Genomic DNA, 27,876 nt, shown 5'->3' on the forward strand with positions numbered 1-27,876 from the left:
AAATGGTTTTAAACCAAAAACCTATCATCGAGCTTGGATTTTTACAACGAGGTCCTGACTGCTGCTGGGTTTGCGTACCTGGTCGGCTGCCTATAGCACTATGTCCCCCACAGGGGTGCCAACCAAAAATGGTGGTTATCTGCTGTGGCTGAAAAAGTCATACTTTGACCAAAATATTTCAAAGCACTTTAATGAACACGTTTCCCAATTTGTCCCCTTTGCAACTACCCTGTTTTCCCGAAAATAAGACAGTGTCTTATATTAATTTTTTCTCCCAAAGTTGCACTCGGTCTTATTTTCAGGGGATGTCTTATCTTTCCGTGCGCTAGGTCTTATTTTCGGGGGATGTCTTATTTTCGGGGAAACACGGTAGTTTGGTTGGGTTTTCCAGGCTCAGCCTCAAAATTACCTTTAGTTCTTTTACAGATCCAGGGCTGTGCGCTGACAGAACAACGGTATGACACACAGAACAGATTAAAGGATTAAAAAAAACCAAAACTCTAAAAAAGATTCAAATGAAAAGAGCTTTCACGTGGTGCTGAGAAACAGGACATAGGCACTTCTGCTTCAGGTTTTCACATTTTGATCACAGATCGCTTTTCCAAGCCACTTCTTTTCCTGGCGATGCCCTCACGGTGCAGGCCGCCTAGTGTACTGGAAACTTTGCTCCCATAAGCAGCTTCTGGCACATTCATCTTTTCCCGGGAAACTGCCTTCCCCGAGTGTGTCTCCACCACCTTCCACCAAGCAAGGCTGCTTAATCTGCAGAACTCGGTTACCCATCAGCACCCTCTAAAGCGGAGTGTCAAGTGCAATTTTTCTTCTGGAAACGGTGAATGTCTGCCTCCCTCTTTCTGCTTCCTTTTGTGAGTGTAATTCAACCAAGTGTATATAGTCTTCAAAACATTCCAAAGCTACTAGGCTACTGGGATTTTTGAAAAAAAAAAAAAAAAATCACTAAAGTTTTCTTCTTGTTTTTTTTTATAAGAAAATCTGTGCTAAAAAGGCACTAGAAAAAATGAACTTCCTTGCTCCTGTGTATGTAGCAATTACACGTTGTGTTAGATTCCCATAACTTAACAAAGGTGACACACATTTGGATGAAACATCCTAAGCATTCAGAAGCATCTACTTTCCGTGAAAAAGTCCAAAGTCAAAGAAAACAGCAGGTCACACTGACAAGAGGCCAGTCTGGCCATGAGGTCACGGTCGCCCCCGGCCGCCTGCCTCAGGGCCGTGGCCCGGGCCCGGGGCCGGCTCACTGGCAGCAGCTGTGGGAGCCGAGCCGCCTGGAGACCTGAGTGAAGGAGACGAAGGTGAAGTTCTCGCAGTTTTCCAGCTTGACCTTCTTGGCTAAGTTGGGAACAATTCCCCGGAGGGACCGGAGCCCCATCCTCTGCTCCTCGTACCACACGCTGCCCACGTCCACGGCCTCCTTCCTGGCGGTAAGGTAGAAGGGGGACCTGGCCTCCATCTGGGTGGGCGGCCGGTGGATGAACATGTACTTGTAGAGCAGGCAGTACGGGCACTGCTTGTGCCCCCGGGAATGCTCGTGGTAGATCTTCCCGTGGCATATGCGCGTGGAGGCGCTCCGGCTCTCTCGCTTGACGCTGTCCGTCCGGGCAAAGTAGGGCTGGTTCTGCGCGTCTTTGAGCAGCTCGATGTCACCGTACATCAGGTCTGCGTGCTCCTGCAGGGTCCGCATGTTCAGGTATTGGCTGTTGTACTTGACCACGGTGGACAGGAGAGTGATGGGGCTGTCGTCCCCGAGGCACCCCGCCTGCCACATCTCCTCCTCGTCGGAGAGGGAGAAGTAGATGATGTTGCGAGAACGGGCGCCTGACATCCCTGCCTTACTCAGGACCCACAGCTTCTCCTTGAGTTTCTTGGTGGACGAACTGAAGGTGCTACTGGTGATGGAGAAGCCCACGCCTGCGTTCTTCAGGATGCGGTCCAGGCCCCGGCGGATGGCGTGGAGCGAGGTGGCCAGGAAGTCCGAGCCGTCGCTCTTCTTCACGGTGACATAAAAGTTCTCAAGCAGCTCATTCAACTTCGCTGCAGGGATCTCAAATAAGACAAACACGGAGGTTACACATTTGAAGACACCACATAGCCAGATCCCTCCTTCCTGCTCCCAATCCTCATGAGGGGCGGTAGTGTAGACAAGACCTCTAAAGCGTGGGTGCATGATATAGTGGAAAGAACAGTGGACTTCAAGCTCTAGGTTCCATACTTGGCTCCATTTTACCTCTTTAAACCTCAGTGTTCCAAGCTGTAAAATGGGACGTGATAATCAACACCTCCTCAAAGGATTACTACAATGCTTAAAGAAGTGGACTTGAAAGGGTTTATAAATAGTAATGAACATACACACACACACACACACACACACACACACACACACACACATGATATCATTACTATTGGCCTTTATAACTTTCACTATTCCTCTCTGGAAAGTCCTTTCTTCTCTTTTCTAGAAAATCCCTTTCTTCCCACCCCTTCAAAAATATTCAACCATTCAGGGTGGGTGGGTGGGAAGAGATCAACCAAAGAACTTGTATGCATACATGCATAACCCATGGACACAGACAATAGAGGGATGGCAGCCTGGGGTAGGGGCAGCCTACAAGGGGTCAATGGGAGAGAAAGAGGACATATGTAATACTTTAAAAAATAAAGATTAAAAAAACAAAACTCCACTAACTTCTTGTTAATAGATGCATTGGAGATTTAATAATTCATTTTTACAATCAAAGTAACATGTTAATATTGTTTTTTAAAAAATGCAACCATCCTCTCTAAAGAATTCCTGAACTAAACTTATTGAACTCTGAATCATTCCAACATTAATTTCCTTAATATCTGCACATAATATTTGGTACTGCTGGCCCCCAACAGAGTGCTGTAGGGAGAGACGACTGATATGACCAGTTGGCAGAGCAGGTTAATAATCTTTGAATTGTCACTTGAATTTATCAGGATAGGTTTGGAAGTGTCTCTGGATCAATGATGCATAGGTTTTAGATATCAATATTTGTTCCACAGATAAGAAAAATGTATTTGGTTTACATCTGATGACTTCAGGTGTTGGCAAGAGACCAACTCTCATTATCAACAGAAAAACAAACAAACAAAAAACAAAACCAAAAACCCAAAGGAAGGTTTCTGATTGGCCCATTCTTGATCCAATAATTGACCAAAAAATGGGCCACAGTACTAACATGATGGCTTCTGCAATAACCATGGGAATTATAGGAGAGAAATGGCTCCTAAATAAGAAGTTTGAGCAGAAAATCTTACTTATTACCCTAGTGCTTAAAAACAAAACAAATTCTGACAGCTTACTGTTGCCCTTACGATAAATTCCAAACTGTTTACCTTGTCTGCAAGTCTTCACAATCTGGCTCCACTCTGTGGTAGATTCTTTGTAAAAACAGCCACAACAATTCCTCCCCTCCCTATTCCTATACCCTTTGGCTACATGACTTTACTGTTCCTCCCATCAAGAGGTAGGATCTATTTTCCCACCCTCGGAACCTGGGCTGGCTGTGACTAATTCTGATCAATAACATATAACATATGACAATGTGTGAATTTTAAGCTGAGGCCTCAAGAGATTCTGCTTTTATCTGTTTTTGTCTTACAGTTTCTTAACAAGGTCTGCTTTCATTATCTTAGTACGATGTTGCCTTATGAGAAAGCCCTGTTAGACCACAAGAACATGTGAAGTAGAGACAAGCTGTCTGTCTTCTAATATCACATGACTGTATCCACATGTGTACCCCAACTGAACCCAGTAGAAGAACCACCCAGCACAACCTGTAGAAAGAATCATGAGCAAGTAAAATGGATGCGGTGTGATACCACTGAGTTGTGGGGTGGTCTGTTATGCAGCGATAGGTAGCTGGTACACACTGTATTTCTCTAGCCCCCTCATCTGTTCTCTTGGTGCTCTATTTCTAGCCTCCGCGAACTTTGTGTCATTGATAGAAACCACAACGCCCTTTCCTGCATCTATTTCTTTGCACGTGCTACCTCCTCTGCCTAGAATGTTTTTTTTTCTACTAACTTTCTCTATTTGGAAAAATTCCAATGCATCATTTCAGATCTAGCTCAAATTCTGCTGTCTAGATAAAGGCTTCTCCAGCTTCCCTAAGCAAAGTTACTCTCTCACCTGGGATACCATGGCAGTTAAATTTTATTACGGATCTCTCCACGTTGCACAGACTTTTATCTATTTATATGTCTTTGTTTCAAAATGGACTGAAAGTCCACTGCATCTGCCCTAACTGGTTTGGCTCAGTGGATAGTGTGTTGGCCTGTGAATTCAAGGGACCCAGGTTCAATTCCAGTCAAGGGCATGAACCTTGGTTGTGGGCATATACCCAGTAGGGAATGTGCAGAAGGCAGCTGATTAATGTTTCTCTCTCATTAATGTTTCTAATTCTCTATACCTCGCCCTTCCTCTCTGTAAAAATATCAATAAAATATATATATTTTAAAAGTCCACTGCATCTTATACATGACTGGGTCTTCATTACATACTGGAAGGCCTGAACCATATCATTGATGCCCAAGGTACTGATAAACATGGGTTAAATCAATGAATTAACCTTGGAGTCAGGAGAACCAAGGTGACTTACAATGCAGAACATTTTCCTGGCTAACACAGAATACCACAAGTTTCTTTCTTTTTTACAATTCTTTATTGATTACATGTGTGTCCTTATCTTCTACTTCTCCTCACTCATGCCCTCACCCCCCTAGTGTCTGTGTCCATTGCTTATGCTTATATGCATGCATACAATCCTTTGAATAACACGTTTCAAAGTAAAATCATAGCAAAATCAATTCTTGAAGAAATGTCAGATCACAAAATTTGTTATTTGCACACAAGAAACCATTCATTCTGGCCTGTGTTGGCTGCCTCCTTAGTTTTCTTGGACTGAGTTTTTTTGTTTGTTTGTTTTGTTTGTTTGTTTGTTTTTCCATTTTATAAAGAATTGTGACTTTTATTTTTTTATTTTTTGAATAAATTTTTATTGTTCATATTATTATAAATGTTCCTTACCCCCTCCCTCTATTGCTCTCCTCCACCAGGTTCCCATCCCACCCTCTGCCCTTTCCCCACCTCCCATTGTCCTCATCCATAGGTGCACAGTTTATGTTCAGTCTCTTCCCACATCCCCCTCTCCTCTTTTCCCCAAGAATCGTCAGTTCACTACCCTTACATACCTCTGATTCTATTATATTTACCAGTTAATATTGTTCATCAGATTTTTTTTAATTTCCTTGGTTTTTAGATTCACTTGTTGATAGTTACGTAGTTGTTCATAATTTTTATCTTTATTTACTTTCTCTTCTGAAAGAACCCCCTTCAGCAATTCATATAATTCTGGTTTGGTGGTAATGAACTCCTTTAGCTTTTTTTTATTAGTGAAGCTCTTTATCTGGCCTTCGATTCTGAGTGATAGCTTTGCTGGGTAGATTATCTTTGGCTGTAGGTTCTTACTATTCATCACCTTGAATATTTCTTGCCATTCCCGTCTGGCCTGCATGGTTTCTGTTGAGAAATCAGCTGACAATCGTATAGGTGCTCCTTTATAGGTAACTATCTGCTTTGCTCTTGTTGCTTTTAATATTCTCTCTTTGTCTTTTGCTCTTGGCATTTTAATGATGATTTATCTTGGTGTGGTCCTCTTTGGATTCCTTTTGTTTGGAGTTCTGTGCGCTTCCTGGACTTGTAAGTCTAATTCTTTGACCAGGTGGGGGAAGTTTTCTGTCACTATTTCTTTCAGTATGTTTTCGATATCTTGCTCTCTCTCATCTTCTGGGACCCCCATAATTCTGATGTTGGTTTGCTTACAGTTGTCCCAGAGGTTTCTTACATTATCTTCAATTTTCTAGATTCTCTTGTCTTCTTGCTTCTGCGGAGAAGTGTCTTCTGGCTCTTTATGTTCCAAATCTTTGACTTGATTCTTGTGATCTTCCATTCTGTTTTTAGGACTCTGCATAATATTTTTTATTTCAGACAATGTATTCTTTATTTCTTGTTGATCCCTTATCATTTCTCGTTGATTCCTTATTAATTCTAGTTGATCCCTTTTCATACCTTCATAGATCTTATCGACCTTTTCTAGGAAATTCTTGACAAACCTTATAAGCGTAGATTTGAACTCTATATCCAGTCATTTTTTGTCCTCCATTTCTTTCGTTTGTGATCTATTTCGTTGTTGCATTTTTGCAGCTTCCCTGCTGGGGTGGAGTTTCAGGGTGGAGCCAACAGCCTTGGCTTCCGTCAGCCCCGCCCTATGCGGCTCCTGAGTCTCAGGGTCCTTCAGTACTCGCTGCAAGCACCTCTGAGAGAAAGGTGCCCTCAATTTTCGCCTGCTACCCAACAGTCTAGGCTCTCCCACAATGCGCCCGGAACTGGGGTTCAGTTCAGTTGGAAGTGAGATTGGAGGTGGTGTTCAGAGCAGTCTGGAGCCCCAGTCTCCTTCCCACCAGGGCAATCCCGTGGCACAGCCAACTGTCCCTTCTCTGCGCGCAATGTGCGCGCCTCTAGGACCTCCTTTTGCTGCTCCCCCGGGGTTCTGCCTTACAGCCCAGCTCCCTATGGATGAGCCTGGGTCCCCGGGGTCTGGCCTAGAACTGGGGTTCAGAGCAGTCGGAACTGGGGCCCAGCACAGTCGGAGCTTTTATCTCCTTCCCGCTAGGGAACACCAGCCAGGCAATCAGCTGCCCCTTCTCTCCGGCTCCGTCCTCTCAGAGTGCACCATGTGTCTCCGTACCTCAGGCTTTTACAGCTCCTCCACTCTTCCTTCTGGTTTTCTCCTTGCTTCTCGTAGAATTTCCAGTCAGTCGACTTTCCTGTAGTTCTGGGTAATGTCCATTTTATATTTTAGTTGTATTTTATTGAAATTGTTGTGTGTGGCTGCGGTTAGGTGTTTACCTGTGCAGCCATCTTGGATTCTCCTTGGACTGAGTTTTGGTTGGGGATTATTCCACCAGATTACCAAGGTCTTCAATTTGTTATAAAGACATTGCAAAAAATTACTTCCCTTATTAGCCACTGTGAATAGATTTACCATCTCAAAATTCACCTTGGATTATAAATTTGGCTCCCTTGATGAAAAAATGAAAAACAAAAAGAGCTCAGTCCTGGGGCTGATGGTTTCAGATGGGGAAGAAAAAAAAACACCACAAAACCTGACATGTTAGGCAAATTCCAAAATCCTGCAACTACACAGCAAACCTTGAAACCTGACAGAGTTATAAGACAAGTAAAAAGTAAGAGTTAATTTTAGGAGAGTGCTTCAAACTTTCTTTTGTGATAATCTTGTCTAAAGGGGAAGAAGTGGAGAAATGCCTATGAACTACATCATTAATGGTAAACAAAATGACTTTGCTTTTGCAGTTACCAAATTTTACTTTGTTCAGAAAGGTAAGTACAGAGCGTCAGGTGCTCTATTTCCTGAGTGAGTTTATGGAATACAGAAATCAATGACATAGCAACCTTGAAGGAGATGGATCAGTAAGGATTGGGTCACACCTATATTTAAAAAATACTAAATTAAATACTCACAGTAGATCAAAGAATGATCACAGAATGAGAATGTATTGAATATATTCTATTTATATAGATGAGATGTTGAAATCTCATTAGATTCCTTGCTTTCTTTCTTTTTAAATATATTTTATTTATTTTTTACAGAGAGGAAGGAAGAGGGAGAGAGAGTCAGAAACATTGATGAGAAAGAAACATCGATCAGCTGCCTCCTGCACACCCCCACTGGGTACCGTATTTTTCGGACCATAAGACGCACTTTTTTCCCCCAGAAGTGGGGGGAAAAAGTCCCTGCGTCTTATGGTCCAAATATAGCCTACACATATACTTTTAAAAAAAAGTTTTTTTACTTGCCCGGCTCTGTGTGGTCTCTGTGTGCTTGCCTGGCTCTAAAATGGTTCTAAATGCTGCTGTTTACTTTACAGGGTTGATTACATGTGTTTATGACTGTGATGTTGGGTTTTAATGCACATAAAATATTTTAGGACACTATTTGTTTCAGAATCTTTTTTTCTTCATTTCCCTTCTCTAAAAACTGGTGCGTCTTATGGTTCAGTGCGTCTTATGGTCCAAAAAATACGGTACATGCCCTTAACTAGAATTGAACCTGGGACCCTTGAGTCTGCAGGCCAATGCTCTATCCACTGAGCCAAATCGGTTAGGGCTTGCTTTCTTTATTAAACAAACAAGTTTGAGACTCACCAGCTGCCAAACCATGATCAACAGGCGTTACCTACTTTGTCTGCTGCCAGTTACATCTATCTTTAAGACACATCTAGAATAAAAATATCTTGCATTGAGACCAAGAAAGTGAGATTAAAAAATATGGGCTAGGGATGCCTCAGTTCTTTCTTTTAACTAAATATTGGATAAATTCTCTAAGATATTGACCTCTTTCTTAAGCATTAATTATTAAAAATATTTCAGTGACCCATGTGAGTAGATTACAGAGGATTGAAATATATCATCTTCTTCACCCATATTCTTCCAGACAACACAGAGGGAATGAAGAAGCACTAGTACCTAGAGAAGTGGTGGCAGCTGCACTCTACTGAACGTTTTCATCACCTGGGATGTATATATTATCTAAGCCATGGAGGGTATGGAGAAATGAAACTCTTTTCATGGATTCCTGAATGGAAATAGAAAGTTACCCAGCAATAGACAACTGTCTTCATAATCACCTCACTGACCTCTGGTCTAGAAAAGTTAAGGTTAGTGAGGATGAAGAACCGGTAATAGGGATCTCTGAGAATTTAAAGGTGAAAGTTACATTTTATTTATTTATTTATTTATTTATTTAATTTTCATAATACATATGTGTGGTATGTGTTTTCAATCTTAAACATTTAGAAATGTAAAATTCAGTGGCATTAAGTACACTGACAATGTTGTATAACCATCACCACTATTCATTTCCAGACCATTTATTTATTACAATTAGACACTGTTACATTATCATTAAACAATAACCCCACTTCTCCTCCTCCTTCCAGCCCCTGGTAGTCTCCATTCTACTTTCTGTCTCTATGAACTTACCTATTCCAGGCGCCTTACATAAATGGAATCATACATATTTGTCCTTTTGTGTCTGACTTATTTCACTTAGCGTAACATTTTCAAGGTTCATCCACATTGTAGCATGTATTAGTACTCCACTTCTTTTTACTGCTAAATAAAATTCCATTGTACGGATATGCCACATTTTGTTTATTCATTCACCTGACTTTTGGGTTGTTTCTACATTTTGACTATTGTAAATAATGCTATAATGAATATTTGTGTACAATTTTTTGTATAATATATGTTTTTCATATTTTGGGTATTTGCCTGGGAGTGGAATTGCTGGATGACAGAGTAACTATATATTTAACTTTTGGGGAACTTTGAGACTGTTTCCAAAGAGGCTGCATTATTTTACATTCCAACCAGAAGCATAAGAAGATTCAGTTTCTCTACATCCTCATCAACACACGTTAGCATGTGTTGCGTCTTTTTAAAATTCATTCCTTCCTTTCTATTGGATGTGAAGTGGAATCTCATGTGCTCTGACTTGCATTTATTTCCTTGAGCTCTAATGAAGCTGAGCATCTTTTCACGTGCTTACACGTCGTTTGCTTATCTTCTTTACAATAACTGTTCAATGCCCTTGTCTGCTAATTCTAAAATCCATGTCTGTATTTTGGTTGTTTCAGGCAGGCGGATAAATCTGGCTCTTCAAATTGGCTAGAAGTGAAAGACTGAACTGATTTTTCTCCCGGGTATGGGTTACATGTTCCCACTTCTTCCTATGAGTGGTAATGTTTGATTGGATGCTAGAAATTGTTGAATTCTGGGTTTGCCATACGTGTCAATGGATGTTGGGACTTCTTTCTAGTATCCTCATGTCCTTGGCCTCCCCAAACCCTGATTTCTGTCTCCTCTCAACTCAACAAGATTTATTCCCAGGCTCTGCTTGGGTTTCCCTGCCTTTATTGCAGCTCAGAAACTGCCTCCAGGAAGAAAGCCTGAGACCTGGTAGCGCTCCTCTCATTTGTTACCTTTCTCTTAGGGATCAAGTCCTGTGCCACCTGTCATGTCTGAAAATGGCTGTTTCATGCACTGTGCCCAGTTTTTCTAATTGTCGCAGCAGGAAGATAAATCTAGATCTTTTCATTCCCTTCTGACTGCAAGTGGAAATTACCATTTGTTTTCAAATCTGCTCATTTTGATTAGTTTGTTATTGCTTGTACATTTCTATACAATATTTTCTATCCACAGTTGGAACCCACATATGCAGATTTCAACTCTGCAGGGGTCAGCACCCTAACCCCGATGTTGTTCAAAGGTCAACTGTTTTTGACCCTTGAGAATTACAGTAATTCTCTTCATTTCTGTAAACATTCATACATTCTTAGCCTACAGTCTATCACCTAAAATTCTGGAGGTCTAAATCTGCTGTTTGTTTTCCTTGAGTGGCTTGTGATTTTTTAAAAAAATGAGCACATATTTAGTTGGTTTTAATCTGCAAAAACAAACAAACCTGAGCATCTACTTTGAAGGAACATTTCCCTTCAAAGATGGTTTCCCCGTAACCCTGTGAGGAGCCAGGGCTGCTACTCACCTAGAACCTCTCAGCCCTTTTCAGGGTCCTCTCTTCAATGAAGGATTCTTCAGTTCACCTGCCTGTCTCTTCTCTTCCTTAATAATGTTGTCAACGTATGTGCTCAGGCAGAGCCCTGCCTTTCAGATGTGCTCACTGCTCACTGCTCCACCCTCAGCTGTCCCTTTTGTTGGCCGTGTGATGGGCCCTGTTTCTCTGCAGGTACAGCAGGAAGGGCCCCCCGCTGTGTCCAATGCACCAGGCTGTCATAAGCAGAAACCTGGATTTTCTATTCATCTCTTGTTGGTGCCCTACATCAGCGGTTGCTAACCTTTCAGACCTCAAGGACCAACATCACCCAAACTTGCCCTTCAATTATAACCTCTATTTGCAAGACCTTTAAGTCTACCCTTCTAGATTTAGCATTTCCCCCTGTTGGAAATCCCAGATTCCCAACTGCTTATTGGACATGTCCATCTGGACATCTGTCTGACGTACACTCAATAGATCCAAATAGAAATGCAACATCTTCGTCTTCTGTCTCTTCCTATCCAAGGATTTTTCCTTCCATTCACAAACTCCAAACATTTCAAGTTGGAAGAGATTTTCAGAACTCATTTTACCATTGGGGAAAAGAAAATAAGGGCCAAATATATGAACTATATTTTTGTTCACCACTTCCAATTAATTTCTCTACAGTAGCACTCTCATTATGTTCCTCCCCATTTAAAAACCTTCAATGGTTTCCCTTTTACCTAAACCTTGACACTTAAGACTCTTTGGGTGAGAGAATTCTCCCTATTACAATAGTCCCTTCCCCACGGCCCTTACAATAATCCTTCAAATAAAATCTCTCCTTTCCAACAGAAGCAAAACAGAACTTCAATGATTTCCCAATGGCCACAAGAGCGTAGCTAGAGTTATCAAAATCTGGCTTTATAGACCATTATTTCCATGTATGAAGCCTCTGGTACAGGCAAGTGAGTCTAATCCTCCAAATCTTACCCAGAAGACATCTGTTTTTATTCAATCCTATTGAAGTTCTACCTCTCCACCATTAATACAGCTCAACTACCAATGCTTTTACTAGTGTCATCATGTTGAAATGAATTTATCTAACTGATTTTTTTTTTTTGGGGGGGGGGAGGCATTTCTGATCTATACATTCATAGAACACTTATTAAATTCTGCTTTGTACTGCAGACATTTTTCATTCTATTTTATATTCTTTCAAAGTTTCTCCAGGCAGAAAGCAGCTGTTCTGTGTTTGCCACCATGCTCAGCACAGTGCCTGGCACGTGGAGGCTCAGGAAAGTTGGCCCAGAGAAGTAAACGTAAGCGTTCCTTACCTTGGTGATGTCCGTGTGGTCTTTGAGCCCATTGGTCATGCACCAGTAGCGCCACACATTCAGGGCATACCGAGTGGCTTTGGTAGTATTTGGGCTTACTGCACTGGTGCACAGATCATTCAAGTCATCATTAATATTAAATACAGGAAATTTGTTGAGCTTAGTAGAATAGGCTAGAAACAGAAAAAACAAAAGGTATTAAAATAATTTGCCACTCCCTTCTTTAGAAAATTATGTCTGGGATCATGCTAAATAACAGAAAACTCCTAAGAGATGACACTTTCAAAATCTGAAATGTCTATCAAGTACACGTTTATTAGGATAAATATAATAAAGAATAATATTTCTAGCATGAAATCAATGCAGCAACCTTGCATTTAATCCCGTCAATTTTGCCATATATACTAATTGATGCACTAATGAAGGCATTCCAATAAATTAAAAAAAAGGGGGGGAGTGGGGGATGAATGCAGAGAAACAAAGAATTCTCTATCTAAAATTTTCACTGGAAAAACAACAGCATTTCTATTAACAACAACAGCAAAAATAAGCCAACTTCCTCTCTCCTTACCCTCAGCATATGAAGAGCTGTTATTTCCCTGTGCTATCTAGTCTCAAATGTCTTATGTGCCATCCTGGGCAGCCTTGAATTAAATAGTGATAGCATATTTCTTTAATTCTTCTCACAAATTAATAAAAAGAGAGAGGTCTGAAACTTTACTCATCAGCTAGCTTAGAATCAGAATTCAAGGTCAAGGGAGTGAAATATTAGGGGAAGGTAGAGGGATACTCCAGAGAAGCTCACATTGTTTCAGAAAAAAGGAGCAGAAAAAGTTGCAATTGCCAAATTGCTTTAGATGAAAACTGGTTTTCTTCCATGTAACCACCTAAGTATTGGTTGCCAAAGAGACAAGTCCATAACCATTAGTGGGCCCTTCCTCATACTTGGTGATCTACTAAAACCAGGATTAAACTGTTCAATTTGTGATCTTTGGCTAAAAACAAACAGATAAGGTAGACCACCTCAAAGTAAAAACAATGCCAGCTAGTACTTCATGTCTAATGGTTCTGACTTTCTCTACAATGCTTATATATTCATACAAGGAACTAAAGGCTCAGAAATAGCAAAATGAAAAGTTAACTCAACTAGCAAGGTGACCTGCAAATTGCCTAACTTGCCTCAACTTTCACGCCTCCCACTGAGGAACTCCTGGCCACCAGCCTCTGCCGTCCCAGCATCTGCCTACGCCCAGGAACTCACACCACACCTTCCCCACATGGAGCCAGAGACCTCTCCCATGGTCTTTGTACCAATCAAAAGTGTCCTTTTTACATTTCCAATCCAAGCTCAATTCTACGTACTTCCTTATTCTCTCCTTCAGTATGTCTCACATTTGCTTTATTCCAGTGCTAGAAAAGCTATCTGTAGCAACTGAGTCATGGAGTTATATTTCTCTCGTCATCCACATAAACTGAGATAACGTGTATTTTCTGGGACTCACTTGATATTAATGAAAGGATTCTAGTATAAAATGTATTATTATAATATCTAGCACTAACTCATTATTTACTATATGCCAAGAGTTACGTCAATTATCTGTAAGCTTTAAGTAACCTATGTTACAAATAAGGAAACGAAACCTCATACACTTAATAGCTTCATACATCACTCATACAATATTTACTGATACTCCTGAGCTGTCCCAAGTCATGGGGTTAGTAAGTGAGAGTCAGGGTTTGGACCTGGGTCCCGCTGACTCTATGCTCTGGAATCAGAAACTCCAGGGATAAAGTTCTTAGTGAAGAATGCAATTTAAATATTAGCCATGTATAAAAAGTACCGTATTTTTCGGACCATAAGACGCTCCGGACCATAAGATGCACCAGTTTTTAGAGAAGGGAAATGAAGAAAAAAAGATTCTGAAACAAATAGTGTCCTAAAATATTTTATGTGCATTAAAACCCAACATCACAGTCATAAATACATGTAATCAACCCTGTAAAGTAAACAGCAGCATTTAGAACCATTTTAGAGCCGGGCAAGCACACAGAGACCACACAGAGCCGGGCAAGTAAAAAAACTTTTTTTTTAAAGTATATGTGTAGCTATATTTGGACCATAAGACGCAGGGACTTTTCCCCCCCACTTCTGGGGGAAAAAAGTGCGTCTTATGGTCCAAAAAATACGGTATATGCTGCCCTTCCCCCCAAAATTTACTCAGATTAACCTTCGGCAAGAAAAACAAAGTCTGATTTATTTGGACAAACACTATGTAGATTTAAAAAAAAAATTTTTTTTTAAATATATTTTATTGATTTTGTACAGAGAGGAAGGGAGAGAGATAGAGAGCTAGAAACATCGATGAGAGTCATCGATCAGCTGCCTCTTGCACACCCCCTACTGAGGATATGCCCGCAACCAAGGTACATGCCCTTTACCGGAATCGAACCCGGGGCCCTTCAGTCCCCAAGCCAATGCTCTATCCACTGAGCCAAACCGGTTTCAGCTATGTAGATTTTTTTAAATACAACAAACAATGGCGTTCTTTGCAACACAGCCCAGTCCCCATCACTTCATTACAGCATTAGTATAGAAGAGACACTGTGAGATAGGATAATAAGTTTAATTATTGTTACATGACAACGTAATCTTAAATAATTTCATTTTAATCACAGGACAGACTGTACACTGAAAATGGAAACCTCTGTTCCTATGAAGTTTTCCCAATTGGCCCAATAATATTCTGATTGGGAAAGGATCCAATTTAGCATTGTATATTGTGTTTAGTTACGTCCAGTTTCTCGGACTTTTATTGGTTTCCTCGCCTGCTTGTGCTCTGACACCTGATGTGATCTGCCTCTCACACACACAGATGTTCTTTTCCGCTCACATATGGCTCCCTGCTCTGGGCCATGCCCCAAACATGGACACCTTTCTCCACTCACAGTCTGAGTGGGAAGCCCTTGCTCATGGGAGCCTTGGTCACACTTGCCCATGTGTGGAAGCCCTCCTCGCTTCAGCAAGGCTCTGACTTTCCCCAGAGGGTTTCTCCCCAATTCTCCCACTGCTGTGTGGATGCCCTGCTCACCCGGCTCAGGCTGCCACCGCACATACCTGGCTACCTCTCTGTGGGATGCTTTTCTCTCCCAATTCTATCTGTTACCACTTGCCAGATTGCCCTCCCTCTGAAGTCCAGTTCTTGCTTCCTGCACCTGGTCAGCTTCCTCATGGCGCCTATGTCCTATGCAGATGCCTTCCCCACCCTTTTCAGGCTTCACACCTCGCTCTAGGCCATGACAGCTCCTTCAATGCACACAGACTCCAGGACAAATGTCTACTTAGCTCTCCTCGCTAAAAGCTTTGAAACTGAATAGTTCATGAAAATAAAAAAGGGGAGGAAGAAGTTGTCTGTATAATGCCACTAAGAAAACTTTCCCAAAAGCCTTAAAAATGTATATACAAGCCCAATAAATGAAGAGTTATACCATGTACCTGGGTGGGAAGGCTTAATATTATAAAGTGTTTACTCTTTTCAAGTAATCTTCTATGCAATGTAATTATAATGAAAATCCTCCTTTTTGTTGCTACTTGTTGATTCGAAAGTTTATCTAGAAGCCTACATGCACAAGAAAATGGAGGCAATTTTGAAAAGAATAACTGGGAAGCCGGGGAGAAATCGATGGGGGGGGGGGGGGGAAGGAGACACATGTAATACATTAAACAATAAAGAATTTAAATAAAAAAATCAATAAATGTTCGTTAAATGAGTAAAATAAAATAAAAATGCAAGTCTATTCTAAGGTAAAAAAAAAAAAAAAAAGGAGGCAAGAACATACAATGGAGTCAAGATAGTCTCTTCAACAAATGGTGCTGGGAAAATTGGTCAGATACATACAAAAAAAATGAAACTAGACCATTAACTTACACCATACACACACACACACACACACTCACACACACACATGCACACACACAAACTAAAAATGGATAAAGGATTTAAATGTAAGATGGGAAAACACAAAAATCTTGACTCCATAGGCAGCAAAATAGCAGACATATGTCATAGCAATATCTTTACAGATACAGCTCAGAGGGCTATGGATACTAAAAAGAAAATAAACAAATGGGACTACATCAAAATAAAAAACTTCTGCACAGCAGAAGAAAAGAAACCATCAACAAAACAACAAGCCCAATGCATGAGAGAACATATTTGCCAGTACTATCTCAGGTAAGGATTTAATCTCCAAAATTTACAGAGAACTCATACAACTTAACAAAAGGAAGATAAACAATCCAATAAAAAAAAAAAAATAGCCCCTTTCCAAAGAGGACATACCAAAGGCTAAGAGACAGTTGAAAACACGATCAAAGTCACTAATCAAAATGCAAATCAAAACAGCGAGGTACCATCTCACACCTGTCAGAATGGCTATCATCAGCAAACAAGTGCTGGAGAGGATGTGAAGGAAAAGGAACCCTCGTGCACTGCTGGTGGGAATGCAGATGGGTGCAGCCACTGTGGAGAACAGTATGGAGATTTCTCAAAAAGTTAAAAACGGAACTCCCATTCGATCTTGTAATCCCACTTCTGGGAATATATCCAAAGAAACCAGAAACTCCAATCAGAAAGGTCACACATGAACCCATATGTTCATAGCAGCACAATTTACCATAGCTAAGATTTGGAAACAATGTGCCTATCAGCAGATGAGTGGATTAAAAAACCATGGTACATCTACATGCTGCTATAAAAAATAAGGATTTTTTGCCATTTGCAACATCATGGAAGGACCTGGAGAACATTATGCTAAGCAAAATAAGCCAGCTGGAGAAAGGAAAATATCACATGATCTCACTCATATGTGGGATATAGTGAACAACATAAACAAATGAACAAAAATATATCCAGAGACTAAGAAACACTAATCAGACTGTCCAACCACAGAGAGAAGGTGGGGGTGGGTGGTGGGGGAGAAGTTAAGAGATCAACCAAAGGACTTGTATGCATGCATATTAGCATAACCAATGGACACGGACACTGGGGTGGTGGGGGAACTTGAACTAGTATAGAAAAAAACTTGGAAGGATACACATCACATTGGTTAGTATACCTCTGTGGTTCTTCTAAGTTTTACAATATGAATATATATATTACTTTTTGCAAGTTATAAACATCTCTAGGACTTTGGAAATATATACATAGGAAAAATAAAATGTTCTTTTTAATGAAATAAAATGTTCTTTTTAATAAAAGAGGAATTCCTCTCTTAGAAATTTATCCTAAAGGCATATTCAGAAATATGTATAAAAAGTATACTCCCTGGTGTTCTTTAGGCATATTTAATAAAAGTGAAAGCTGGAAGCAAACTCAATCCAGCAAAAGCATTCTAAAATAGATTTTGGTACTACTATGCAATGGAAAACTATGTAGCTATATAATAATCACGTTCTTTTATAGTGGTACAAAACAGTAACCATAGTATGACTACAATTTTAATTCTCACCTGAGGATATGTTTTTCATTGATTCTAGAGAGAGAGGGAGAGAGAAACATCGATGTGGGAGAAACATTGATCAGATGCCTCCTGTATGCACCCCAACCAGGGGTAGAACCCTCAACCTGGATATGTGCCCTGATAGTGAATAGAACCAGCAACCCTTTGGTAATCAATTGAGCCACACCAGCCAGGGCAACCATAATTTTTAAAAGTATAATTGACCAACATGAGTTTGAACTGGGTGAATCCACAAATAAATGGATTATTTTCAATAAATACATATAGTGTGGTAAATGCACTTTCTCTTCTTTATGATTTCCTAAGTGACAGTTTCTTTTCTGTAGCTTACTTACTTGTAAGAACACAATATATAATACATGTTACATACACAATATGTGTTAATCGACTGTTTTTTATTTTTTTAAATATATTTTATTGATTTTTTTACAGAGAGGAAGGAAGAGAGATAGAGAGCTAGAAACGTCGATGAGAGAGAAACATCGACCAGCTGCCTCTTGCACACCCCCTACCAGGGATATGCCCACAACCAACGTACATGCCCTTGACCGGAATCGAACCTGGGACCTTTCAGTTCGCAGACCTACGCTCTACCACTGAGCCAAACCGGCTTTGGCTTAATCGACTGTTTATGTTATCAGTTGATTAACAGGAGGGTAGTAGTGGTTAAATTTTGAGGAGAATCAAAAGCTATATTCAGATTTTCAACTGCATGGAGAGTCAGCACTTCTAACCCCTTGTTGTTCAAAGGTCAAGTGGCATTCATACTTTAAAAATTCTGAAATAAAACACCAGTGTTAAAAATTGTTATTTATGGGTAATAAGATTCCTGTGACTAATTTCCTATTTTATTATATTTATTAATATTTGCTGAATTATTCATAATATTTATTTATTGCCTTAACATTTTAAAAACATTATCAATTTTAATTAAAAATACTTTAAAAACCCACAATAGTTTGGTCTTAAAATACTTGCCACCAAATTCAATGGTATAACCAACATTTTCAGATTATATATTTTAACCAACATTAAGTATGCTCAACATATTAGCCATTTTAGTCACTTGAAATCTTAGAAAAGATTATTCTGAATAATTAAATTTAAAATAAATAAATAAAACTTCAAAATAGAAAACATTTCCTGACTTGTAGGTTAAATATTACTCAACTTGAATTCTAATATTCTTTTCCTACCAGGGAAATAAAATTTGTCACATTTTAAATATATTAATTGTTTCTTAAAGTACTAGGAAAACATAAAAAATTAAATTACAACTATAAATATTTTAATTCTTTTATTGTCTAAAGTTTTACATGTCTTTTTCCCCCAATTGACTCCCTTTCTCCTGGGCAAGCCCACTGCCCCAGTGTCTGTGTCCATTGGTTATGCTAATATGCATGCGTACAAGTCCTTTGGTTGCTCTCTAACTGTACCTCCCACCCCGCCATTTGTCTCTGGATCTATTCTTGTTCATCAAATTATGTTGATCATTACTGGTAATCCTACATGAGATCATGTGATATTTATCTTTCTCTGACTGGCTTACTTCACTTAGCATAATGTTTTCCATGTCCATCCATGCTGTTGCAAATGGGAAAAGTTCCTTCTTTTTTATAGCAGCATAGTATTCCATTGTGTAGATGTACGACAGTTTTTTAATCCACTCATCTGCTGATGGGCACTTAGGTTGTTCCCAAATCTTAGCTTGTAAATTGTGCTGCTATGAACATAGGGGTACATATATCCTTTCTTATTGGTGTTTCTGGTTTCTTGGGATATAGTCCTAGAAGTGGAATTACTGTGTCAAATGGAAGTTCCATTTTTAATTTTTGGAAGAAACTCTATACTGTCTTCCACAGTGGCTGCACCAGTCTGCATTCCCACCAGCAGTTCCTTTTTTTTGCACGAGGGTTCCTTTTCTTTCATATCCTCACTAACACTTGTCGTTTGTTGATTTGTTGATAGCCATTCTGACAGGTGTGAGATGGTATCTCATTGTTGTTTTGATTTGCATCTCTTGGATGATTAGTGACTTTGAGCATGTTTTCATGTCTCTCGGCCTTCTGTAAGTCCTCTTCCGAAAAGTGTCTATTTAGGTCCCTGGCTCATTTTTTGATTGGATTGTTTATCTTCCTTTTGTTAAATTGTAAATTTTGGAGATTAAACTATCTGAAATACCATTGGCAAATACGTTCTCCCATGCAGTGGGCTTTCTTGTTTTGTTGATGGTTTCTTTTGCTGTGCAGCAGCTTTTTATTTTGATGTGGCCCTATTTGTTTATTTTCTCCTTAGCTTCCATTGCCCTAGGAGCCGTGTTATTAAAGATATTGCTATGACATGTCTGCTATTTTGCTACCTATGAAGTCTTGTAGGATTTTTATGGTTTCCCGTCTTACATTTAAGTCCTTTAGCCACTTTGAGTTTGTTTTTGTGTATGGTGTAAGTTGGTGATATATAAAGTAATTTTAATGTCATTAAAAATACTATCATTCAAAAGAAGTTATTTCTATATGTAATATTCAGCTTTCTGAGTAAAGACTTTGGTGGATTATTCATATATATGAAAGAACTATATCTGCATTTCTGTGAGAACATCATATTTTCTGGCCTTTTAATATTCTTTTCTCAATTAAATAATTTTAGTGACATAATCAAGAAATCTGAAGTTAGCAGTTATAATTTTGAATAACCATTCCTATTCTGTTCAAAGAACATTGTCAAATGTGCTAATTGCAACCAACAGCATATACAGAATTCTATCTGACCAAAGATTTCCCCCAAAGATGAGGAAGTTGGAAGCTGACATCTACTTAGCTTGGTGTGTAACTTTGCATAGTTGGCTGACAAAGATCCACAGAAAGAGAGAGAGTTTGAGTAGAAAGAACCTTTTACTCCAAAACAGGATTCGGGGCCTGGGGTTCCGGGAAGCATATGGTTAATTCAGCTGCAGATGCCTTCCTGAAGTGTCTTCCCTCCCCATGGGTTGTTTCTAAGCACTCACATATGGAAATGCTTCTCCTTCCACAATTTCTTCCTCCTCAGGGGTTAAAAACACTTGACATGGAATGCTTGGCTTACAGTGCATTGACTATCTGAGGCTAATGCATAGTGACCAGTTTTTCATAATTTGGTTTAACTTGTTTTTAAATGGTTATAGCTACAAAAGTCAGCCAGCATCGCAAAAAAAAAAACCCACACAAAAAACCATTAAGTGAATAAAGACTAGTCATACCCAAATACAGACAAAATACTATGATTAAAAACATGCTCTCATTATAGAGACATTAGCTGATTTTATTGGATTGTTTTTATTTCCATAAGTTTAGGCTGTACCGACAAATACTGAAAACAATAGAATATTACACTATTACATTAGAGGCAAACATTATACACACAATGGAATAAGTTACTGGAACATAAAACTAGAATTTTACTTAGCACACAAGTACACAGACAAATATGAAGCAAAAACAGTGAGCCGATAAAGATGAAAACATCTTAATGTAAAAGATCTGTGACCAGCAAAATAAAAATGAAACCGAGAGTATACACTTATTAATAAAAAAGTTCTATCATATTACAAATGCCAACTGGCTGAATATTAACCAAGAGTATCACAGTCACACATTTTAACATATTAACAGAAGTTTCTGTCCATTTCAATTCACCTTTCTCCTCTTTCTTTTACAAATTATAACTGTAGCAGCTTAAGATGATAATTTTTAAATATTAGCGTGAATAGGCACATGTGTGCTTTTTTTCATGTAATATCCGTTAAAAGCCAAGTGGCCAGAAAATACATAAAAAATGATAATCTATCAAAATAGGGCGGAAAATAAATGCATCTTCTAAGAATAGATCTACTGGTTCATGAAAATTTCCAAGTATATTAATTGAGTGGCTGTATTTCTAAACAGATGCCTGGACTTAAATTATACTAAATTGATGTCTACTTTTATCCCAATTAACATCTAAGTGGTAGAGTAAAAGGAATCTTAAAATCATTCTTATTAATTTGTAAGAAAGATGGAAGACCTTATTTAAATTGCATACAGCATTCATTCTACTAAACCACCAAAGTTCTTCATTTCAACAGATGAGTCATATAGAGTGATTCTGTTGAATCCAAAATGCTTCCAGTCATTCTCTCACCAGGTTCCAGCCTACAGGGTTAGTTACATCTTCAGATTATAAATGGAAGAGGTACAAGCTATTGCTCACCATGGGGCCAATTTATGCCTAATGTTAGCAGTAAAAAAAAAAAAAAAAAAAAAAAAAAAAAAGTTTAATCATGTGGAAACATAGCCCCATAAATTAGAAACTTAATAAATATGTATGTATTATTTAATTTAAAATTTGTCCTTGGCATAAGGGCCTCAGAACAGACATACAAAATGTACAGAAAACCCAAAGGGGGTAAATACATCCAAGAGTAGGATTCGAATAAATGTGCCCACTGCTATCTATTGTTAATCGTCAGGATATATATATATCATGCCGTGATCTTTGGTATCCAAAATATACAAGGAAATTTAAAAGCAAAGGTCCTGCCTGAACATCCCCAAGGCAGAAACCCAGAACTTCTTGAGGGCCGAACTTCTTTAGAATATGCATGATTAGATTTCCTTTTATGCTTTTACTACCTCCCGTGGAGGGCAAATGTTGAAAGCATATTCTGGAGAAAAGGCTCACTATTGCAATCTACCTTTCTTTTCCTTTAAGCAAATAATTTGTTGTTAAATTCTCAGAATTTAAATCAGCCATTTCAGCAGCAAAGTTTTCAAGCACAGCACTGGCTGTCAACATGTGTCTGATCGTCATACAAAAAGCCTCTGCACAGTCCAGGGGATTACCCCTTTGGTAAAGGAATCTTAGAATGACAAGCCACTGAGCAGACAGAATGACACAATGCACTGACAGGAATGTTGGCAGTTTCCCTCCAATTTTAAGAGTATAAACATTTAAAAAAAAAAAAGTATAATGATATCTCCTTGACTTTTGATAAGCAGTATAGTATAAATAGACCATTTGAAATATTTTTCTTTTTACTGTCAGTTTGTAAGGAATCGCTGATACAAAATGGAACTATTAGGAACCAACCAACGACAAGTAGGCATGAATGTGAGGCAACAAATATGTCAAATAAGTCCATGCAAATGCTGAATATAATAGTTAATATTTGGGAACTCTAAGGTTTCCACGTTCACTTATAAATAAAATTGAAAAAACAAATATTCTCATTAAATGCAATTCAAACAATAAGCTATGACTCCAAACAAAAATAATGTACACACTTTAGTTATTACATTGTTCAACCAAAAAATCCAGATCAAGAGAAATTGTCATTCTAAAGGATTGTCAATAGAATATTGTCAACCTGCTGGATTTCTATATTGTCATTCTATTGGATTTCTCGGTAAGAGGCTCAAGTATCAGAAAGAAAAGGTTTACGTTGGGGTGGGGGAGTACTGAGAAAGTTCAGAATTCTTGCTTTCTTTTTGCAAACATTTCCCCTTTCAAAGAGTCGGGGAGACTGTGGAAGAAAAGCTGACCTGGAGTTACACATACAAAACATTTTGAAGTTGGCACCACTTGACAACTACAATATTTCCTTCTGTTAGAGGCTCCTAAGTGCTGGCTCAAAATATTAAACAGCTAAGTACGTACGTTCACAAGTCACACACACAATGTCGACTGGTACAGCCTGTTAGCACAGGTTTTCAGATTAACTACAATAAGTGATAGCAGCAATGGTTAACAATTCTACATAAACACCACAAACACACATGTGAAAGAGCACCCTACTACAACATGCAAAATCTCAACAAAGACGGCACTGAATATTACACAATGCATAGAAATTGTAACGGTTTTTGGCAAGATTTTTTTTGTAACAAATATTTTTATAAAACAAAAATTATTTTGTTATAAATGCTATTTAAAAAGTTGTAATATAATGGACTGTAGTTATAAAAGTTCAGTTTGATAAAGTTACTCTGAGTGGATTAATACTAAAATGACCTACCTGCTACTTCATCCAGTATAAATAATCATTATAAATTAATTCTAGTGGAAGTATACTAAGGTATTTGATTTATAAAATATAAGAAGTAACAGAAAGTAAACAAGCATAAAAATCACTTAAATACAGTATGCACAATTACTGTTCAGATTCTATATTGCTGATGCCTTCCTAATTCTACCAACCACAAATAAATAAATTATGCCAAACATTTTCAAAGCTCTTTGAAATGAATGTATAATGGTAAAAAAAAAAAAAATGCTTATTCCAGTGTAATACAAAGAACATTAGAAGTCTTGCAAAATTCAACACTGCATTCAAAAGACATAATTTCATTGTACTTTTTTTTTTAACATCCCAGAATTTCATGTTTTTTCTTCAACTATGATTTAGTGAATATAATTAGTAAAATAGAAATTTGTAAATGTTTAAATTTATTCTTGAATTTCCTTTTAGAAGAGTAAGCAGGTTAATATGAGAATTTACAAATACTTTGTATTTTCTTCACCTTCCTGCTGTGAAGTTTCTTTCACAGTTCCCATTTCCCCCGCTTCCTACCTCTAAATAAATTAACCTCAGAAACATTCTAATTATGCTGGTAGAAATTTGATCATTTTGATTGAAGATATGTCCCAAAATTTCAAGATGATTTTTAAAACTTTTCATAGACTAAAAATGGCTATAGAAGACTGCCTTCCAAATCAGTAATATTGATGCTATATAGTTGGATATTCAAATGAATACTAAGTTTTTCTAAAAAGTTACTTTTTAGTTCATAATCGTTATAGATTATAATCATTATAGAAGTCTTGTTACTAAAAATTATGTTTCCCCTCCATAAATGAAAGCTAATTATAAATGGGATAGGCTAAGAGATGTTCATTAAAATACAAAGGTAAGTGATTTCATTTAGAGATTATCTCATCAAATTTCAAAAATGGCTAAAATTAAGATATAATACTACACAATGAAAAGTGAAAATACACATTAAAAAAAAGATTGTTTGAAAACTGGCAGCTTGAAGGTACTTCTAATATAAATCTTTAGTTTTGAAAACAAGGATGTCCTTTCTTAACTTAGCGAAAATATAGGGCTGTTTTTCTTCCCTAAACTCTATTTATGAACTGGAAGTCAGGATGCCTGGGTTCCCTTGGGATCCAGTTGCGGCTCTGTTCCCAGCCAGGTGTGTGCACCTGGGCATTCTGCTAATGTCTCTAGGGCTGTTTCCTGCTTCTGCAAAAGAAGAGGACTGGATTAATTTAGATGTTTCTAATACTCTGGCCTAATTAATTTTCTGATCAACTTAGTACTCTAATCAATACTCTTGAGTGTAATTCAACTAGTCCTGGTTTACATAGGAGCTCAATTTAAATGTATTAAAGTGCAACCTTTTTAAAAATAATCAGGTCTTTTCCTTAGCTTTGGCAGACCCAATTGGTCAATTTATAGGTAGGACCATAAGAAATGTTTATTATCTTTCTTTCCTCTGTTTAGAAGAGTGAAATCTGAGTTGTTGGCAATTTATCAACATCTTCTCTTCTTCTGTTTTTCTATCGTTAGAAATACACCATCAGGATGACATAAGCAGTGTATTTCTTCATCCCAGGTTATATTCTATGGCAAGGATCTCTTAAAATCATCCGAAGGTTCTACATATTCTACAAGAGCTACATATTCGTATCATCTCAGTCAGATCCTAGTGGGGAGAAGCAATGTTTGAATAACATGAATTAAGAAAAAGCACACAACACAATTGAAGATGTCTTAATTGAAGATTGGAAGTGGTGTGTTTCTTAATAAGTAACGATCTGTATCACACCATGTAGTGAATGTGCACAGATGTATCTTGCATATTTAAAAATACATTAAAATAATTAAGAACTTGTTAATTCGCTACAGCCTTGACCAGTGTGGCTCAGTTGGTTGGAGCACCATCTTGGGCATCAAAAGGTCTTAAGTTTCATTTCTGGTTGGGGAACATACCCAGGCTGCAGGTTCAATCCTCTGTCGGGCATGTACAGAAGGCAACAGATCAGTGCTTCTTTCTGACATCCATGTTCCTTCCTTGCTGAGATTTATAATTAAAAAACAAACAAAAAATACTTGCTACCACCTATTGTTTTTAATAGCCCATCACTCACATGAATATAGAAAAATGAATTAGGCAGTTATGTCATCCAAACTGACAGGTGGGCATGGCATATTTGTTAGACTCATGTGAGAGGGACTGGAAAATTTCTTATATGATATTACACTGACCTTAAAATGTAAACGTCGCAAATTAAGTTTTAGTGTCTTTATATGAACCATTGGATCACCTGCAAAGCAGAGTGCTCTACTGTAGTGAATACCTGCTGGATAGCTGCACTTTTGCTAAAGCACATAAACTATTTTGGCTGAAATGTCACAGTATGGATATAATTTTTTTAAAGTAACAGTAACAATAAAAATGGCACCTGGCAGTGTTATGTCCTCAGTATTATTTATACAAAAGCATAAAATGTAGAGGTAGTTGCAGATAATTTTTCATAATTTAACTCAGATTATGATGTGAATCTGAGTCATATTCAGACCAGCCCTATAGCCAAGATACTACTTCGGCTCTATGTCTATTAAGCCGTTCTTCTGAAAACAGTCTTCTAAACCTGCCACAAAATTCCTATTTGGTTTCAGTTATCAAAGCAAACATAAATTTTAAAAAAAACCCTGACATTCTCCATTTAACTGTGTTCTCCTAAATGCAAACACAATAGGATTAAACAAGAGAGAGATTTTAATATTAATACCTCAATCAACACAAATAGAAAATCGAAATTTCCTAGTTCTGTTTTCTCAGTGGATCCTGACCACCCCTTCTTCTCGTGACAAACTTACTTTGCTGTCTAAAACAGATCAAGAATTTTAAAAAAATATGTCAATGCAAAAATAAGATGTGCAATCACATTTTAACTGTTCTTTACAGAAAACATTTCCTTAAATATGAGGAGCACCCTATGTAAAAAATATCCATATTTTAAAAGTTATTTTACAGTAGGCTGTCCTGTTGTGTTTATGGTCCAGTTATAGAATAACTGTTTTGAAAAGGGAACTGGGAGAAAGAGACCCGAGGTTCAAAACGAACGGAAGAGGAGGGACCAGAGGACAGAGCATGCCTCCTGGAAAGGTAACTCAGCACTCCTAGAGGCTGGAAAGACACTGTGTCCCCATGTCTGACTCAAGTCACTGGAAACGAAGAGTTGGAACTAAAAAAGGTAAACGGAAAAACTCTAGAGTCCGGTGACAGACAGTACCATTTCCTTAGCAATCATCTAACTGACTTGTCTTGATCGCAACATAAAATGAAGCCAACTCACCTACCTTTCAAAGCTGTTGCAAGGATTAAGATAATAAACATACAAATAAATATGCTTCAGTTGAAATGTCTGAGGAAATATTTACCAAAAATGTTAACAGTGATTACTTTTGGCTAGCAGACTATACAGATAGATATAAAATGCATATCTGTATTTCCTAATTTTCATAGAATGAGTAACTATTCCTTGTGTAATGGATGCACACAAGTCACTTAGCACTGTGCTGGCACACAGGATGGATTAAAATGGGTGCCTATCAGCATTATTAATACAAAAAAATAAAGCAAGGTATCATCTGCCCTTCTTGTTTCTGGATGCCTCTCTGTGGAGGAAAAGAAGTTGATGACAGACTTCCCGCTCCTGAGCCCATGGAGAGGTCACAGTTTGGAGGAATGGGTGGACCTTCATGTGCTTGTGACTTGGCGCTGGAAAGAGCTGTCTAACCATGGGAAGCTCAGCAAAGCAAATCAAAACGAGATCTGTCCTGGTCATACAATAAATTAATGCATGAAATACCACCTATCTTCCCAGCTAACTGAATTAGAAGGTTGCCTCAAAGAACAAATACTCCCTAATAGCATTCCCAGATCCAACAAAGCAATTAAGATTTGGATGTTTTGTTTTGTTTTAATGTTAGTAATTATATAGGATAGAAACCTAGTTCAACTTTACTGTTTAAATTGATTTTGTTTTTGAAGTACCTAATTATTTACCACAGGCTTCAAGACTTAAAAATAAAGATCTTGGAAAAACTACCACAAAGAACTGTTTAACCAAAATTGTTATTATTATAATTGCAGGACATTGCAGATAAATGCATTTGTATTTACTGTAGAAGAAATTTTGCACATTTTCAAGAATGCTTTGAATTCAGCTAAATCTGCTACCTAAAATGAGTGTGGATATTCCTTTGATCTCAGCTACAGAGTACAGTAATTCCCTACGGAAAAAATAGTGAAGTTTAATGCTTATAAATA

General features: G+C 38.2%; 1 protein-coding gene across 2 annotated transcripts in view; it reads right to left on the minus strand.

Annotated features, from left to right (window-relative positions):
• Positions 1–986: 986 nt before the first annotated feature.
• The window catches only part of KIAA1958 (KIAA1958 ortholog), an 82,900-nt gene continuing 56,010 nt past the window's right edge, over positions 987–27,876 (minus strand). For both annotated transcript variants that reach the window (XM_036432989.2, XM_045579901.1), the window contains 2 exons: positions 12,002–12,174; positions 987–2,065 (listed from right to left, as the gene is read on the minus strand). In XM_036432989.2, the coding sequence (XP_036288882.1) occupies positions 1,259–2,065; positions 12,002–12,174 (980 nt within the window). In that variant the 3' untranslated portion in view covers positions 987–1,258. The remainder of the gene's footprint in view (positions 2,066–12,001; positions 12,175–27,876) is intronic.

Source organism: Pipistrellus kuhlii, unplaced genomic scaffold, assembly GCF_014108245.1.
Source record: "Pipistrellus kuhlii isolate mPipKuh1 unplaced genomic scaffold, mPipKuh1.p scaffold_m20_p_12, whole genome shotgun sequence".
Taxonomy (NCBI): Eukaryota; Metazoa; Chordata; class Mammalia; order Chiroptera; family Vespertilionidae; genus Pipistrellus; species Pipistrellus kuhlii.